General features: G+C 38.4%; 3 protein-coding genes across 3 annotated transcripts in view; 2 read left to right on the top strand and 1 right to left on the bottom strand.

Annotated features, from left to right (window-relative positions):
* LOC309501431 (uncharacterized protein) overlaps nt 1–18,664 on the bottom strand; it is a 188,284-nt gene that overhangs the window by 43,468 nt on the left and 126,152 nt on the right. The window lies entirely within an intron of this gene.
* LOC309501452 (E3 ubiquitin/ISG15 ligase TRIM25-like) lies at nt 1,806–5,593 on the top strand. The gene is made up of 6 exons (XM_082173568.1): nt 1,806–2,625; nt 2,794–2,889; nt 3,087–3,320; nt 3,425–3,584; nt 3,754–3,813; nt 4,251–5,593. Exons 1-6 carry the CDS (start codon nt 2,038–2,040, stop codon nt 4,784–4,786), a joined length of 1,674 nt encoding a protein of 557 aa, XP_082029694.1. The 5' UTR covers nt 1,806–2,037; the 3' UTR covers nt 4,787–5,593.
* Nucleotides 7,837–17,951, top strand: dnaaf11 (dynein axonemal assembly factor 11). Its single transcript, XM_082173606.1, has 12 exons — nt 7,837–8,412; nt 8,595–8,762; nt 8,853–8,930; nt 9,693–9,865; nt 10,832–11,013; nt 11,373–11,552; nt 11,731–11,805; nt 12,894–12,956; nt 13,103–13,172; nt 13,478–13,573; nt 14,628–14,710; nt 17,354–17,951. Exons 1-12 carry the CDS (start codon nt 8,403–8,405, stop codon nt 17,544–17,546), a joined length of 1,371 nt encoding a protein of 456 aa, XP_082029732.1. The 5' UTR covers nt 7,837–8,402; the 3' UTR covers nt 17,547–17,951.

The raw sequence follows: 18,664 nt of genomic DNA, 5'->3' as shown, positions 1-18,664 counted from the left end.
CGACAAACATACATGTCTTCTAATATCCTCAGCTGTTGCGTATACCGAGCTGCATCGAACACATTTGTAAATTACTTTCCTTGAACCCATTGTGCGAGTTCACTTTAATACCGCGTGCTTTATATACATGTTGCTGCTGATTGGACTGCAGTTCTGACACACCCACCAAACAAGAGAAAACGTATCTCAAACCCCGTTGCACACCGGTGCACGCCGTTTCCAGGAAACATGACGTTCAACACGGAAACCGTAGCAAAACGTTGCGCACCGTTTTGAACTTGAACGTGCCCCTGATGACGGGACAGTTTGATCTTCGGTTGACAAATCAGAGGAAAGGGGCGTTTCATTCCCGCCCACGTGTAGAAATCGAATATCGAAAAACAAAAAATCAAGCTGAATTCTTGTTTCTCGTTTTTTTGGAAAAAATGAAAAATTGAAATAGGAACCGTTTTCTCATTTTTCTACTTTCAATATTAAATAAAAAAAAACGACTGAACGAATGATACACGGATTAACTTCTACTATAGCAAATTACTTTACATGTATAGCCTAGCCTATAGGTATAGCTGTTTTTAGCTTTATCTGAGGGCTGAATATGAGTGTTTCGAGACTTTTGTAATCAGCATGAAGTGATGTTTTTTGAATGATATTGCATTACTGTCAGAGCGGTCTGGGCGCTAGAATCCGAACATGGAAAATTCCACAGTGTGTTAGAGCGCGCTCTACTGGAACACGACAGTTTTACACGCTGGGAAACTGTGTTCCTGTACGACACTGTCATCTAGTGCAGTGGTTCCCAACCTTTTTTTGTCTGAGACCCCCTTTTTCCCAAGAAAATATTTTAGGGCCCCCCTTCACATTTAATGATATTTTCGCTCTTGTAAGCTTGCAGCAAGGATGACAAAATATGTAGTTGTCAAACAAACGGTATGTTTACTATAAACAGATATGTTTATGCACAAATAATAGCCTTTAATATTGAAAATACAATAACAAAAACATTAGTAGGCCCTTTGTAATTTAAAAATGTAAGCCTAGGAGTAGCCTATATATTTGCCCTATTTTAAATGCAATAACAAAAATATCAGTATTCACACTTGTGTGTAGGTAAAAAAAGAATGAATATAGGCTATTACTAAATGACTTCTGTCTGGGGCCTCAATACTTGCATGTTATTTGTGAGGCTTTATCAATGTGAGGCTTTATTTTTTAAGGCTTTTGGCGCTATAGCGAGCGATAACAAACATGCGTTTATTAACAGAATAATGCGTCTTTCGGAAGAACATTGTAGCCGGAACTACTTCTCTCTCTGTGTGCGTCTATGACGAGTCACGCAGGTACTGGGCTACTCCGCAGCGGCAGCGATCCGAACCAGGGTAAAATAGTCCCAATGTAATCACTTATTATAGGTGTACCATAGTGATTCAGGATAAGACAAAAACACGGTTTGGAAAATGGATTCATGATGAACTCGCACAATATATACATTTTGAACAGAAAAAAGTTAAGGACTTTTATTTAATGCAAATTGCTCAAAACTTTTCAAAATATGACGCGACCCCCCACAGAGCTCGCTGATGCCCCCTTGTGGGCCGCGACCCCCCTGTTGGGAACCGATGATTCTAGTGGATGTTCAAGGCAAGCCGTTTTTACATTTATTATTAAAATCTCTATTAAAATGATCTATTTTTGTTACTAGTACGTATTCTTTAACTAGTGTACATGATCCAAATATCTGTAGTATGTAAATAGTATATCACAACTGTATTCTTTAAATCATGTAGGCTAGCTTACCATATCAATCCCATTGCATAAACATTTAATTCTTTCAAGAGTTAGAAAGTTATAAAATTAGCTCCCTGTAGCTTTGCATTCTACACTGTCTGACCAGGTCTGTCTATTATGATGTTCTACAGTTGACATTATGTTATAGGAACCTGTTTGCACACGTTTCTTAAATACAGAAAGCAGGAAACGCCTCAGTTCGGAGAAAACGAAAGTTAAGCAGTTGTAGCCTACACCTCTCTACACAACAAAATGGCAGACGCCAGTATTTTATGTTCTCGGGATACATTTAACTGTTCAATCTGTCTGGATCTACTGAAGGATCCAGTGGCCATTCCCTGTGGACACAGTTACTGTATGATCTGTATCACAGGCTACTGGGATCAGGATGATCAGAAGGGAGTCTACAGCTGCCCTCAGTGCAGACAGAGCTTCACTACAAGACCTGTTTTAGCTAAAAACACCATGCTGGCTGAAGTGGTGGAGAAACTCAAGAAGACAAAACTACAAGCTTGTCCTGCTCAGTGTTACACTGAATCTGGAGATGTGGAGTGTGACGTCTGTACTGGGGACAAAAACAAAGCCATCAAGTCCTGTCTGGTGTGTCTGAACTCTTACTGTCAAAATCATCTGGAACAACATGAGAGTTTCTTCAAAAGTAAAAGACACAATCTAATGGACGCCACTGGACGACTTCAGGAGATGATCTGCCCTCAACATGAGAAACTACTGGAGATTTACTGTCGTACTGATCAGAACTGTATATGTTACTTGTGTATGGTGGATAAACACAAAAATCATAACACTGTATCAGCTGCAGCAGAGAGGACTGTGAAACAGGTATGACTTGAATTATCCCTTAACCGCTATATAAATGAAGATCATTATAATAAAAAATAAAGCTTCTTTGCAGCTATTTAGATTTGTGAAAATATTAAACTCACACAGAATTTTACTTGTTTTTAGCATGCAGTAATATAAGGTGGGGATTATTTGTCATTCCTGCAGAGAAAATTGGGTGAGATGCAAAGAAAATACCAGCAGAGAATCGAGGAGAGACAGAAGGAGCTTGAGGAGCTGAGAGAGGCTGTAGAGTCTCACAAGGTGAGTTTAGAGCAGAAGAACTGCTGGAAGAGCTGTTTCAGACTCAGTTAGGACTCTCCTCCAGTCAGTCCGTGAGGAGCCAGTGCTGGAGCTCTTTCAGTCCCACTGAAGCCCACTGTGGGGAACAGGCTGTGTGAGGGACCAGTAAGAGCTGAGTGAATGGACTGGTTCTAATGCATCTCTGTGTGTCCTAACAGCGCTCTGCACAGGCAGCAGTGGAGGACAGTGAGAGGATCTTTACTGAGCTGATCCGCTCCATTGAGAGAAGCCGCTCTGAGGTGACACAGCTGATCAGAGACCAGGAAAAGACTGCAGTGAGTCGAGCTGAAGAACCACTGGAGCGACTGGAGCAGGAGATTGAGGATCTGAGGAGGAGAGACACTGAGCTGGAGCAGCTTTCACACACAGATGATCACATTCAATTCCTCCAGGTAACAGAGATCTGACAAGCATGACAGTGTCTTAAGGAAGGTTTCCTATCAAATGATTCTGTGTCTTTAGCTGCTGTTTCTATTGTGTCTTTGTGTCTGTGTAGAGTTTCCAGTCTCTCTCTGTCCCTCCTGGATCTACAGACTCGTCCAGCATCACTGTCAGTTCTCGTCTCTCTTTTGATGATGTTGGTAAATCTGTGTCTCATCTGAGAGAGAAACTGGAGCATTTCTGCAAAAAGGAAATAGAGAAGATATCTGACAAAGGTAAAACACTAATTCATCCTTTTATGAGAGAAATGGTAATACATATAATGTAATTTTGTAATATTTTGTAGATCATACAACGCATATCAATAACTGTATGTGACATGGTTTTGATAGTTTCTCTTTATACAGCATGTGAATTATAATAAAGATCTGTTGGTTTCCATAGCAACATACATTGAGATTATTCCTACTCCTGAACCCAAGACCAGGGAGGAGTTCCTTCAGTGTAAGTCTCTATTAACAAACAAACATACTGAAACTAAACAAGTTTTAACCCACTCTATAATAAAATTGCAGAATAAACTCCATAAAATACATAAATATGAACACAAACATCAGTTCATTAATACAAATTCTTGTTTCACATGAGACTTTATTCAAATCAGTTAAATAGTCAACAAATGAAATTAAAGTACTTAATAATAAGAATAATTTTATTATTAGTCTTATTCATTTGTATAATGCTTTATACTCATGAATGTTCACAAACACACACACAGCTTTATGATGTCAATAACAGTGACACTCACATGCAGTCAGGTGTAAAGCACCAGCTCTCTATTACCTTCACTTTAACAGTGTTACTGTCCATTAAAAAATAAGTATTATTTTAATGATTGAAATACTGAATTACATGTTGATTATATGCTCTGTCTCAATCAGATTCTCATCAACTCACTGCGGATTCAAACACAGTGAATAAAAACCTGGTCCTGTCTGAAGGGAACAGAGTGATTAAATACACTGACAAAGTCCATCTTTATCTTTATCATCCAGACAGATTTAATGTTTATTGTCAGGTGATGTGTCGAGAGAGTGTGTGTGGACGCTGTTACTGGGAGGTTGAGTGGAGTGGTGAGGTGGATATATCAGTGTCATATCAGAGCATCAGCAGGAAGGGAGAGGGAGATGAGTGTAGATTTGGATGTAATGATCAGTCCTGGAGTTTGTCATACTATGACTCTAGTTGCTCATTCTGGCATAATAACAAAATGACTAAACTCCCTGTAGTTTCCAGCTCCTCTAGAATAGGAGTGTATGTGGATCACAGTGCAGGAACTCTGTCCTTCTACAGCGTCTCTGACACAATGACCCTCATTCACAGAGTCCACACCACATTCACTCAGCCTCTCTATCCTGGGTTTGAGTTATTCTCAGAATGCAATAAAAGATCAAAATTGAAACTGTGTGAATTATAAATATGATACAGAGATTTTACAAATAAAATTAGCTTATAAATTTGAGCTCTATGCTAAATCAGCAACTGTGAGAAATTGAAGTCTTCTTTCATTAAAATAACATGGCAGATTTCTAAAATAAACATTTTCTCATACGCTCTAATGATGACGGTTGAGTATAACAAAGTAATGAATGAATATATGAAAGTTGCCATTGAGAGTAACAACACAAATAATATGTCACTGTATTGTCTTCACACGTACAGGAGTCACATTCAACTGTGTACATTGTTATAAAAAGGGTTTTATAAAATCACTTGGACTAAGCAGAACTGAATAATACCCGGCTGTATCCCACTGCAAGTTTTTAGGTTTCACACATGTATATTCTTGTATTGTATGTGTTCTATTTCAATAAAATGTACCCCTAATTTTTCAAGAGGGCAGGAAAAGTATACAATTATTTTATTTCATATTTGTTATATTATCCAGTGGTTTGGTTTTGATTTATTGTTGTCATATATGACCTAGACAAAAGTCAAAAACAGAAAGTTTTTAAATATACCTATACTGTAATCCACTGTTAACAAGCAAACTAGAGCTAGTCTCCTTTGGTGAACCAGTATCAATAACTAAAAAAAAAAAAAAAAAAGCATATTTCTACATCAAAGAATATTTTACTTTATCAGCTTTAGTAGGAGTAATAAAATCTCTCTGTACTTTGTGTATATTTGAGTGTGTGTTTCTTCTGATGTATTGTGTTTTACCACAAGAAACACTCTGTAACTCTGGGTACAGTTCACTCAATAAATATCACTGCCAGGGCAATTCTCTCAAGTCTCTCATTCTTCTTTTACTTTCTTCTTTTCATGACTGCATATCTACCAACTCCTCTTTGGGTTGATATAAGTAATAAAGTTGTTAAATCAGTTAAAATCTTGCTCACTTCAAATAAATGTCAATGTTCCAAATGTTACTGCCACCAAGCTTTAGGGACATAATACTTGTTAAGGTTTTGTCATGTTTGATCTGTTTAAGTTTCCCACTTCTGGTTAGTTTCTTACTCATTAGTTCATTGATTTAGTCACACCTGTCCTATTTTACCCATGATTAGTTTGTGTATAGTTAGTTTGTACTTTAGTTTGTCCGTTATTGTCGTTGTGGTTGTTCTGTTCTAGTTCTTTGTAATTTCTAATGTAACACTATCCAGTGTAAATGATAAATTGCGCTTGACATTTGTGCTAGCTACTGTATATACAGTCCACCAGGGCACCACACAGACTTTATCAAAGAATTTGCTGATTTTTTATCGGAGTACTGGCTGCAGATAAAGTCCTAATGGTTGGTGATTTTAATATACATGTAGATAACGAAAAAGACACATTGGGATTGGCATTTCGTCCCCTTGGAATTATAAGGTTCTATCTGACATTTTTGTCAAAATTTAGTTATTCACATAATTATTCTGTGACCACTTCTTTACATTATGTGGTGTTGTTTTTTAAGTTGTGTACATTTTGGAACTTTTTATTTAGAAAATAAAAAGGTTATTTCTACACAGTCGAATGGAATGCAAAAACTTTAAAGCTCAATATCTCAAAACTGCTCAGAACGCAGATAGAACCTTATAATTCCAAGGGGACGATTTAGAGACATTCTGAACTCTATTGGAGTTAGACAACACGTGTCAGGACCCACTCATTATCATAATCATACTTTAGATCTAATATTGTCACATGGAATCAATGTTGATGCCGTTGAAATTCTGCAGCAGTGCGATGATATCTCAGATCATTATATACACACTCTCAGAAAAAAGGTACAAAAACTGTCACTGGGCGGTACACTTTCAAAAGGTAGGCCTACACCTTTGTACCTAAAAAGTGCGTATTAGTACCTCAAAGGTACATATTGGTATCAAAAGTATATTAGAACACTTTTAAAGGGTACCATGCTAATGACCGCTTTCATATTTTCCATTTTTTCTGAGTGTAGATGCCTGAGTATTATTGTTATTTTTGATTTTAGTTATTAAAAACTGCTGGACATAGAATATTCTCTCAAGTCTTTCGTTCTTGACTACAGTTGTGGTCAGAATTAATGGCACTCCTGGTAAATCTGATCAAAAATGGCTGTAAAAAATAAATCTACATTGTTTATCCTTTTGATCTTTCATTCAAAAAATTAGCAAAAATCTATACTTTCATTGAAGTAAAATAATTGAAAGTGCAGGGGAAATCACATGAAATGTTTTTCTCCAAAACACGTTGGCCACAAATATGGGCAACCTTTTTATTTAATACTTTTTGCAATCTCATTTTACCAAGTTAACAGTTCTGAGTTTTCTCCTATAATGCCTAATGAGTTTGGAGAACAACTGACAAGAGATCAGAGACCATTCCTCCATACAGAATCCCTCCAGATCCTGCAGATTCCCAGATCCATGTTGGTGCTTCTCCTCTTCAGTTCAACCCACTCATTTTCTATACGGTTCAGGTCAGGGAACTTGGATAGCCATGGCAGAAGCTTCATTTTGTGCTCATTGACACATTTTTGTGTTGATTTTGAGTTTTTTTTGGATCATTGTCCTGATGGAAGATACAACCACGGTCCATTATAAGATTAGCAGAAGCTGTCAGGTTTTGATTTTTTATCTGTTGATATTTGATAGAATCCACGATGCCATGTATCTGAACAGGATGTCCAGGACCTCCTGCAGAAAAATATGTCCACAACATTAAAGATCCAACGGTATATTAAATTGTACACATGGGGTACTTTTTATCCTTGTGTGCACCAAACCCATCTAGTGTGTTTGCTGCAAAAAAGCTTTTTTTAGTTTCATCTGACCACAGAACCCTGAGCCTTTTGAAGTTCCAGTTGTGTCACTCTTAACAATGAATTTCCTGGAGTTTGTTTTTGGATGAGAGAGGAGGATTTTTCTTGAAACCCTCCCAAACAACGTGGTGATGTAGGGGTTGTTTAATTTTTTTTTTTTTTTTTTGTTAGCTAAGTTAGGCTTCTGACCCCAAGACTCCAACTGTGATCGTTGAAGAGTCATTGTGATTATTCATATAACGACTTTTTGTCGATACAAATTACGGGAGTTTCACGGGAGAAATAACAAAACGGGAGATGGGTGTGAAATACGGGAGACTCCCTGGGGAAACGGGAGTGTTGACAGGTATGTATAACTCAGTTAATATTGTAATTTACACAAGCGTTTTTCAAACCTGTCGGTCGCGCAAAGTTTAAACAGGTTCCAACCCTATGGTTCCAACTCAGCATCTCCAAAATCTACATCCATCGTCTGTCTTGTCGACTGTTATTGTTCACTCTGACCGCTAGATGACAGAATTGCTACTTGAATATAAACGAAGGAACGAGAACGCAAATTTGCCTCTGCTTCTTTGATAAAAAGCTACAAACATAGTTTAAAACATGTGCAAGGATTACATAGTGTTGATTACAGAGCTGTTCTTGTCGAAATCAATACTGAATGATTGTCCGGTTCTGGTGTTGCTCTGCTGGAATGTTTCAACGGAAACAAACGCCTGAAAACACAAGCACCAGTTCCTGCATATTCTGCAGCGTGTCCGTTTCTATAGCAACGCCTTAACACTACCGCGAGCAAGCCATGGTCCGCAGTAAGTGCTTTATTCTTTATGTGAAGACTATATTTTTATAAATTATTTTAAGTACTCAGTTATATATTATATACATCTTTAAATAAATAATATTTCTTCCCAAATAAACTCTAAAGGGATTTTTTTAGTATTTGCGGTTTAGCTGGTAAACTAACTAACGTTACTGTCTCTCTTCTGCTCAGTCAGTGAGGATCTGATCCGCCGCAGAGCAGAACACAATAATGGTGAGATCTTCTCCCTGGAGGAGGTTTCCCTCCATCAGCAGGACATCGAGAGGATCGAGCACATCCACAAATGGTGCAGAGACCTTAAAATCCTCTACTTACAAAACAACCTCATCCCTAAAATAGGTAATCTGACATTCCTGTACATATCAATGGGAACACAACAACTAACGTTAAATAAATGGCTGTTAATATAGTCTAACTTTGTTTCTGCAGAAAATGTGGGCAGACTAAAGAAGCTGGAATATTTCAATCTGGCACTGAACAACATCGAAGTCATTGAGAATTTAGAAGGTGACAGAATATTTCATTGATTTTCTTTTCATTATTAACCTATTGTCAATAGTTTTAATTTTAGCAGTATATCTACATTTATCATTTTAAAATGTAACATCTCTTTTTGAATGGTTTTGCATGACTGTATCATGGCTGAGCCTGGTTAGTACCTGGATGGGAGACCTCCTGAGAAAACCAGGTTGCTACTGGAAGAGGTGTTAGTGAGGCCAGCAGGGGGTGCTCACCCTGTGGTCTGTGTGGGTCCTAACACCCCAGTGTAGTGATGGGGACACTATACTGCCAAAAGAGCACCGTCCTTCGGATGAGACGTTAAACCGAGGTCCTGACTCTCTGTGGTCATTAAAAATCCCAGGATGTCTTTCGAAAGAGTAGGGTTGTAACCCTGGCATCCTGGCCAAATTTGCCCCTTGGCCTCTGTCCATCATGGCCTCCTAATCATCCTCATATACTGATTGGCTTCATCACTGTCTCCTCTCCACCAGTAAGCTGGTGTGTGGTGGGCGTTCTGGCGCAATATGGCTGCCGTCGCATCATCCAAGTGGATGCTGCACATTGGTGGTGGTTGAGGAGATTCCCCCCTTCCATGTAAAGCGCTTTGAGTGCCGAGAAAAGCGCTATATAAATGTAATGAATTATGAAAGCATTGTGTGTTTTGTTGCAAATACTCTAACCAGAATATACTGTATTTGGTTTTTGTTTCACTCCAGTTCATGTACTCTATATGCGCATAGTAATATATTTGTGTTTATTTGTTTGTAGGCTGCGAGAGCTTACAGAAACTAGACCTGACGGTGAATTTCGTGGGAAAGCTGAGCAGTGTGGAGTCTCTGAAGCAGAACCTTCATCTCAGAGAGCTCTACCTGGTGGGAAACCCCTGTGCTGATTTTCACGGATACAGACAGTATGTGGTGGCAGTTCTGCCTCAACTACAGGTACTGCACAGTACAGAGACATTTTTAGCCTCGTCCAATTAATGAATCAGTGGCGTGCAGTGGTGTTCTGAAATGAGGAGACAAAGTCCTCCATTTTTAATGTTTTATATGTATAGGCTAATTAATGTTTTATTTATATATACAGTATCAATCAAATGTAAATTCATGTCCCAGTTACACTTAATGTTTTCACAACTTCCTGGTTAAATAAACATTAACCTACATTAAAAAAAGAAACCAAATACAATTCTATTTAGTATTTTTATATTAACTATGTAATTAATGTTCTATTTATTAAAACCAAGTATAAATCTCATCAAGATAGTTTTTAAAAATAAATTTTACATTTATTCTAAATAGTAACTAAAAGGTCAACTTATTTTCATCAGTTATCAAGCTCGGTAAATCATAGACGAAGATGCTACCTACCTTTAATTTCACTTAATGCTCACTTAAAAAAACCCACAGTCATTATGTTTTCAGTAATTCAGTCCATTTCAAGTTTGATTTTGACATGAGATAAAGCAGTGATATCTAAATGGCTGAAATGTTTATTTACTTTTTAATAAGTCTTCCTAAGCGGGATCATTTTGTTCATTCAGACCGATTCGCGAACACACACGAAAACGAGGTGGGATTTATCGCACAAACCAATCACATCCAACCATACCCAATCATAGCGTGATGGAGGCATTGCATTCTCTCACGTGACTTTCCCCATTCATTCTCAATTACCCCCCACCAAAACCACTGCACGGTTTAGGGGGTCTGTTAAAAGTCAATGGGTTCAGGGGAGGCACGAGAAACGCAGACTCTTGCTGTTACTTTACCTGCGGGTGTTCCTGTTGGACAGTGTTGCTTTAAAAAAACAAGTGATTTATACACTTATTTTGAGGAGGCACTGCCTCCCTTGCCTCCTCGGAGGAAACGCCCCTGGAATGAATTATTGTCTTCTGTGCTTTGCAGTGGTTGGACGGGAAAGAAATTGGTCGAGCTGAGCGTATCCAGGCCCTGCAGGAACTGGATGCAGTCAGGAGACGCGTTTTAGAGCAGGAGGCGGAGTATTTAGAGAAGAGAGAGAAGCAGAAGAGGAGTGGTTTGAAAGAGACCTCAACCATGGAAGAGCAGGAGCATCCTCAAATAAACCAGTGAGTGTCTTTAAGAGAGCTGAAGTTTGGAAAACTGAAGACAATTCGGGTTGTATGAGATGAACTTTAACAGACTGTACCCTGAAAATGACCTTTTAGAAATTAATTTAAGCAATATTTTTTCTCAGCAATCAGGGTATAATTCACACAGTGGAAGGTACACACAAATTTTATACTAATTCACCCCAAAAATCCCCTTTGTACAGCTTCTTTAAGAATGAAGCACCTGACATTGAGGACTTTTCTGTGAATGTGAACGTTCTATGGAGTTTTGGGTAAAACAGTGAGGGTTATCTGCTTTGTGCCATTCCTGTGAGTTTTTCTCTTTAATTAGACTTAACTGCAGTGATTTCTCACAGATTGCTCTCTGAGAACCAAAATGGGACCCATCAAAATCCAGAATCAAGCTCCAAGGCTCACACAGACGCAGAGGATAAGGAGAGGGAATTCTGGGAAAAGCCATGCGCATTCACACCAGAATCCAGACTAGAGACCCATCGCCATCTGGAGGACAAGAGGAGGGCCAATGAGAAAGAGAGGTATTTTGATAACTAAGAAGGGGTTTAAATCACTGTAATGGTCTCTATATCTAATTATCACTGTAATGCCATTTCACCATCTTTACATTTTTATGAGATACAAAGAGAGAAAGACATTAAGCTTTTGAATGTTTTTACTGTAAACGCCTTTACTTATAGCAGTCGATTCTTTCTACAGGGAGAAGCCTAAAACGAAAACCCCTAGAACTCTGATCACTGCAAACGGACGAGTGCTGAACGTCAACGAGCCAAAGTACACACACACACACACACACACACACACACACACACACACACACACACACACACACACACACACCTTGACTTTGTGTCCTAGTGGACAGATAAAACCTTTTTACCCATACTGTCAGAAATGGTGTAGCAATCATTTTGAATTTCTGATCTGAAAGGGTCAGGACTCATGTAAGTTTATTTAAACATTAAAAATTCTAATTCATCATTTTGAAATTGGACATTGCGTTACCATGGAGATGGTGCTGATAAACCTTTAAAAAACCTTGGGGCTCCCAAGGATTTTAAATCAAATCTTTTTCAAATCTTGACAAAACACTGTTGCATATTTGGCCACTGTTTTGTGATAGAAGTGATTCTGTGACAGAAATGTATTAATTTGTCACAGGGGAATGCATCAAAATCATTTCAGTGGAGTATGGGTGTCACTGGTGGCTATTTTTGTGATATTAACTTCAAATTTGGAACACAACTTGGTTAGAAATATGGCTTTAATTTTGTAGCAATTCCAAAGCAAGTCCAAAATATTTTGTAATATATATATTTTGTATAAAATTGCTTTCACTTGCAGAGTGTCATCTGTAGAGTGTCTTATATAAAAAGAAGCCAACTGTAGGTCTGTATTGCAAAATGTTCATTAATTACAACCATTTAAGCTCAGTGCATTTTCAAGTCTATGCTTAAAAAGGGGTGACAGTTAACAGGTTAAAAGAAACAAGCCAACATTCAAAACAAAATCCCCAAAACCCATGGAGAAAATACTCAATGCAAATGTCCAAACACAGGTGTGCACGAGGTCATAGCTCAATGAGTTTTGAATTTTGTGCAATGATTGAATTTTGGCTAAATGAGACTAGGGCATGCAAGTCGTAAAAGCACAACTGAAAACACAATTCTATTTATAGTGAGAATCAACAACATGTAAGATGGCTGAACTAGGACACAGGAAAGATATAGCCTATATCATAAATCTATATCAACAGAGCTCCACTCCAAGCAGCGACACGAATGAGGTCACACACATACTCAAACACTACAGTAGCGGTTTGAGTTTGGATATAATTATTCAATCTGATCTCTGTCTGCAAGGTTGGACTTCGGTCTTACTGAGGACGAGAACAATTGCATGGTTCTGGATTTACATGTTTACAGGTACAGATACACTCGCCAAAAAATAACCCAGTCATGATTTAGCAGTATTACTTCTCTCTGCGTTAACTTTGAGTGTATTTGGTCATCATTTAGTAACTTTTCTCCTAACTGCACACACACTCACATTGCTCTCTTCTGTGCTGTAGGCACATGGACACCTCCCTGCTGGATGTGGATGTTCAGCCAACATATGTGAGAGTGACCGTCAAAGGAAAGGTAGATTATCCATCACTCTTTCTCTCTCTTTCCATCTCTCTCTCACTCTCATCTGATGAGTTTGACCTTTAAAGCTGATTAGCCAGTAGTAAATCTACACTCTTTATTCTGCCTCATTTCCTCACAAATCTGCCGCAGACCAGCACAAAGTAACGGCTCTCGCTTCACCACACCCCAGATGTACATGTGTGTGTGACTCTCAGTATTGATGGAAATGAGTTTATGACTAGTTTATACTGTAGTTCACTTTTACAGTGGCAAGTGCTTGAAACCCCACATTAATTAAAGTGTATGTGTGTGTGCAGGTTTTCCAGCTGGTTTTGCCTGCAGAAGTGACACCTGACAACAGCACAGCACAGAGATCCCAAACCACCGGCCACCTGCTCCTCACCCTGCCTCTGGTACGGCTGGTACACCTGAAACACTCCTCAAACACCTGATGTCTTTGAACATCATTTCCATTCCAGTTTTCATATATATAGGGGGTTTATTCCCTCAGTGACCATGGGAACCAGTGACCATAAGTTCAATGCAACCTGATGATCTTTTCCAAACTAAATCATTAAGCTTATATTCGACAAATAAAACAACTCATTGTCAGTATGTGCAGCATGAACTTCAACAAGAGAAATCTCATAAAATATAATATCTGTTAAAATGATCTCTTTAAACATAATCCCAGAACTATGCCATAATATAGTTAGCTGAGAAAGTTGACATGTCCTGTGGTGTGACGTGCTGTACATTTAAAATTAATTATTGAATGCAAAAATATAATTAGAAATGTTGCAAGATGCAAACAATGGTGACCATTCACAGCACTTAAAACCTTTTATTTACTTACAGTGAAAATAGTAATATTGTGAAATATTATGATAATTTAAAATACCTGTTTTTAGTTTATATATTTGAATTTTATTTCGGTGATGCAATGCTGAATTTTTAGCAGCCATTACTCCACATGATCCTTCAGAAATTATTCTAATATGATGATTTGCTGCTCAAGAAACTTATTATCCCTGTTAAAAACTGTGGTGTTGCTTAATAATTTTGTGGAAACTGTGATAAATTTTTTTCAGGATTCTTTGATAAATAGAAAGGTCAAAAGAACAGCATTTATTTGAAATAGAAATCTTTTGTAACATTAAAAAAGAAAAAGAAAAATCTTACTGACCCCAAACCTTTGAATGGTAGTGTAATGTTTAACCAAACATCCTAAAAAAATATGGTTCATACATGTCAACTACCCACTTGAAGTGCAGTGAAACTGGAATGGGAACCTAAAAAATGTTTGTATAAAGGTGCCTGCTAACAGCTTTCTGAAAGTCTGGTTGAATGATCAGTTCATTTACTAGTTTTTTTTTTTAGTAGATATGTTTTTGTATACATATCTAGACTGTGTAAAACTAGCCTGTGCCTTAAAATATATCTGATATATTTGTGTTTATTTTCTAGGCACATGGAGAGATAAAAACAAAGAAACCCACAGTAAGGCCGACCAGTGTTACCAGTAACCAGAATACAAAGAAAGAGCCCAGGTAATTCAGTTGAACTTGGTCTTTATACCACTCCAGACCAAATAAATGTGACCTTGGTCAGTGTCGGGGTTAGTTTTTAATCTTGGTTCACATATCAAATACACAAATCTTAAAACAGAATTCTGCTAAATAACTTATGAATTCCACTAAAAAAGAAATATCTGACATGAGGGTGAGTGAAATGGTGGCAGTGTTTTAATTTCTGGTTGAACTATCCATTTAAGATGACAAGAATCGAAGTTGTGTCCTTGAGCAAAACACTCAACTGCAGGTCACTCCAGGGACACTGAGCTTCTCATTAGGAATGTGGCTTTAGAGCTAAGTTTGCTAAAAGACTAAATTGCAATATATACACACTTATCTGTCTTATAATTGATCTCTCTTCATAGACCTCCCTCTCGTCCTCTAGTTTTATCTCTGCAGTTCACAGCAGCAGGTTTTGTGGGCTTCACTTTCACACAGAACAATATCCCTTGTGTGTGTGTGCACGCACGCCTAATGGGTCTTAATGCATGTTTGCATTAACCCGTGTGGCTGTGGAATTAGTTCGATGACTTTAAGGTTTCATTCCATTGTGCGATCATGTGTCTGTGTGTGTCCTTCAGTCGCTTTATCAGTGCAGTTAAGTGAACACCAGGGTATAACATTAAAGACCTAATAAAAATGCAAAGAAGATGCAAATAAGCCAGTTACTGTCATTCCCCTCACAAACACATACACTTCCGCTCTGACTTCATCCTGATGGATGACATTCTCTGAACCTGATTATTACTCCTGACCTCCTGACACACTGTGCGAGGTCAGATGCTCTTGCTCTCACATACACACAAACGCTCGTGTTATTATTTACTGAGACCCCCAGGTCATACACACACTAACACACCTGTGCTTGTGTTCCTGCCCCTGAGGAAATCATTGCACTTTCTGTAAATCATCTGTGTGTGTGATAATGTACCCGCCGAGGCACTGATTGGCTCTGAAAGTACAATGTAATTGCACACTATCTGTAATTCAGAGTCCAATCAGGTTTCAGTTGCCGCACTAATTAAATTTTCAGCGATTCATTCTTAAACCATGAAAGAGGTGCAAGTAGAGATAAAAAGAGGGGCTCTAATACTGTACTATAAATAACATACTGTATTAGTGTTATTGTGTGGTCAAATAATTAAGCAGAAAAGGTCCTGGATCGTACTAGCAAACAGTTTACATAAAGCCCTGCTGTGCGCTGAAGACACAAGTCTTTCAGTTTGAGTCCACAGCATGTCAGGGCTGGTTTATCTGTTATTTTGATGGGTGGGGCAGCATACTGGGATTTGTGTTTCCATGCAAGTACAACATGATGATGTTGTCATGGTGGACAGCGGTAGTGTATTAATGGGCATTTATCAGCTTACCTCACTGCTTACTACTTTTCAAGCAGTGACTAAACATGAGCCCTTTCTCATTATGCTTTCTTGTCTGTACTTGTGGACTTCTGGATCATTCGCTGCCCAAGTGCTGTTCCAATTCAAAGTTCACATCTAGCCAAGTACAGTTCAAATCCCTGGATGTGTTTTTGCTCTACCTCTTTTATCGAGGATGCATCAGGAGGTAACTTGTGCAAACTTGAGACAGCCTGGTATCCCAAAATGCATCTCGCACCAACCAGCAAGCGTCAATGGCGGAGGAGAAAACCTGCATATTTTTAAAAATTCTACTGCCATTGTGTCACGAAATGTATGTTTGTTTAAAGCTCATATCTGCAGTTTATTCTGGGCACTCAACACTCATGCAACTCGGCTAGATCTTCTAACATTTGCCGCTGATGTTTCTATAACTGCAGAATACCCCTCATTTATTATTGTCTTCACCCACACGGCCTGTTTTGTCTGAAAAGTCATTTGAGAGGTTTATAGATTAAGATTATGCAGTCTCTTACGTAACTTTTTTTTTCTTTAGTATATGGTGCACTGATAGTCTGGCTATCACCAGACCAAGCTCAATCTTTTAAGATTGAACACTGGTCTGGGGAGTCTGCTCTGTATTTTCTACTGCACAAGAGGTGTGATCAACAGGCATAGTTCAAATGACTCTGTACGCAATTGGATAGTCCTTCAACCAATCAGACCAACGATCCAGGTGACGTATTTTGCAATGAAAAAAAAAATGAAAAAAAACATGAAAGTGAGTGGTATTTACACCCACTCGAGCGATTTGTTTGCTAAACTAAAGAAGCCACTGAGCATCGTCGAGAGGTTAAAGGAACTGGATTGGATTTAACCCGGCAATAGCGCACCAGGTGGATAAGCCAGTTTGTGATTGGTCCCCGCAAATTTGTAACGGAAGCAGGATAGAAGAATGTACAGGTTTCCAGCCTGAGCTGCCAGGGCGAAATCAAATCGCCAGCAGATCGGGCTGGGTTTACCCAGTCTAGTGCACTGATGAATCGCAATAAGAACTAGGACATTTATTCATGAAGTAAACAGGGTCAAATTTGTCATATAGGGTGTCTTTGTGTTGGATGGGATTTTGCAAAGAGCAGGTGGGGAAACCAACCAATTTTGCAGGGATTGTGCTGACTGAACAGTTAGACTAGAGTTATAGACTAATAAATTCTTAAAATACAACAAAACGGCAATCTCAGACAGATCTGTCTCTCTGCAGGGCAGCGCCAGGGCGTGAATTATTGGAGGTGGATCCCGGTCTGGCTGGGAGTCTGGCCAACATTGTTCCCAAAGGAAAGGAGTCTTCCCACAAGCCCCTGCAACTCTCACAGCCTCACCAGCATTGTGGCGTCGAGGAGAGGCCAGTGTCAAAGGACTTTTTGGATGATCCAGAAGTGCCTCCACTTATGTGAACGAAACAGAGAGAGAGAGAGAATATGATATGAAATGACACAGCAAGTGAGCATAAGCTAAATCTCCCTCTCTGCTGAGCTTGTGGAACTGTGCGTGTGATGAAATAATGTGAGATATATTTAGCTCTCTTCATTAGACGTATAGTTAAGCAGATGAGTAATTGTCAGTCTCATTAAAGCTCGCTGAATATTTCACTGCTACAGATCCTTCACTATCAATGTGTTCTCACTCTCTCGATCAAACACACTCACTCAGATACTCATTTATTGACTTACAGTCATGTCTGTCTGATATAAAGGAGGAGATGTCACTTATGCCATGTCTAAACTGAATGCGGGCATCAAAACTAAATCGCTCCCATTATAATCAATGAAGCTGCCTGCAATAAAAAATGTCTGTTTTTCTGGATGTGTGAAAATGTATTACTTGCGATGTTTCTGGCCTACTAATTTAAATTGTAATTTGTTTCTAACTATTAGTAGTCATAGCATCATTACAATTAAAATGATTAAACTTTTCTAAAATAGGCCATGCAAAGTGAACTTTTAATAGACCTTGTTATTCACAGCAGCGCCAACTTTGATTTTTAAAGGGAATGAAAGCGAGGCTGTGATCTCTTCAGTGGGTTATCCTGTTAATTGATGTGTTTTTGGATTGTTCTGCTGACGAAACACTGCCAAAAATAACTTTCAAAGAGATTTCAGTAAACAAAAAACCCCAAACAATATGAGTTGTGGAAAATGATACACGATCTAAGAGCTTTATAGCCTACATCCTTTTTTTCTTTCTTTTTTTTTTTACAGTGGATGCCATTAAAAATATAGTAGGCCTAAGTCTACCCCTCACAGCCTCGCTTTCATTCCTGTCATGTTGCTGCTCTGAATAAGGTCTATGTCAATGAGTTTCCATTTGAAAATAAACAGCCAAAGCCAATTAGTCTGTGGTTAGTAAGCATTATGAGGTGACACAGTTTCAGAGCTGCACACTTTAAAGAAATTACTACTTCTTTTCAGCAGTAATGCTTTCGATTAAACAATAGTGACAGTGAAGACTTTTTACATTGTTACAATTATTTTTTTTTTATATAAATGCTGTTCTTTTGAACTTTCTATTCATC

The sequence above is a fragment of the Leuciscus leuciscus genome (genome assembly GCF_965113295.1).
Source record: "Leuciscus leuciscus genome assembly, chromosome: 6".
Lineage (NCBI taxonomy): Eukaryota > Metazoa > Chordata > Actinopteri > Cypriniformes > Leuciscidae > Leuciscus > Leuciscus leuciscus.
This window is presented reverse-complemented; position numbering and strand designations above follow the sequence as displayed.

Excerpts from the sequence above, each read along its gene's own strand:
- LOC309501452 (XM_082173568.1), top strand. The coding sequence starts at position 2,038 with ATGGCAGACGCCAGTATTTTATGTTCTCGGGATACATTTAACTGTTCA. Across the intron at positions 2,626-2,793 it reads CAGAGAGGACTGTGAAACAG|AGAAAATTGGGTGAGATGCA; the intron begins GTATGACTTGAA and ends TCATTCCTGCAG. Across the intron at positions 3,321-3,424 it reads ATCACATTCAATTCCTCCAG|AGTTTCCAGTCTCTCTCTGT; the intron begins GTAACAGAGATC and ends GTGTCTGTGTAG.
- dnaaf11 (XM_082173606.1), top strand. Across the intron at positions 12,957-13,102 it reads CTGGATTTACATGTTTACAG|GCACATGGACACCTCCCTGC; the intron begins GTACAGATACAC and ends TCTGTGCTGTAG. Across the intron at positions 13,574-14,627 it reads TGCTCCTCACCCTGCCTCTG|GCACATGGAGAGATAAAAAC; the intron begins GTACGGCTGGTA and ends TTTATTTTCTAG.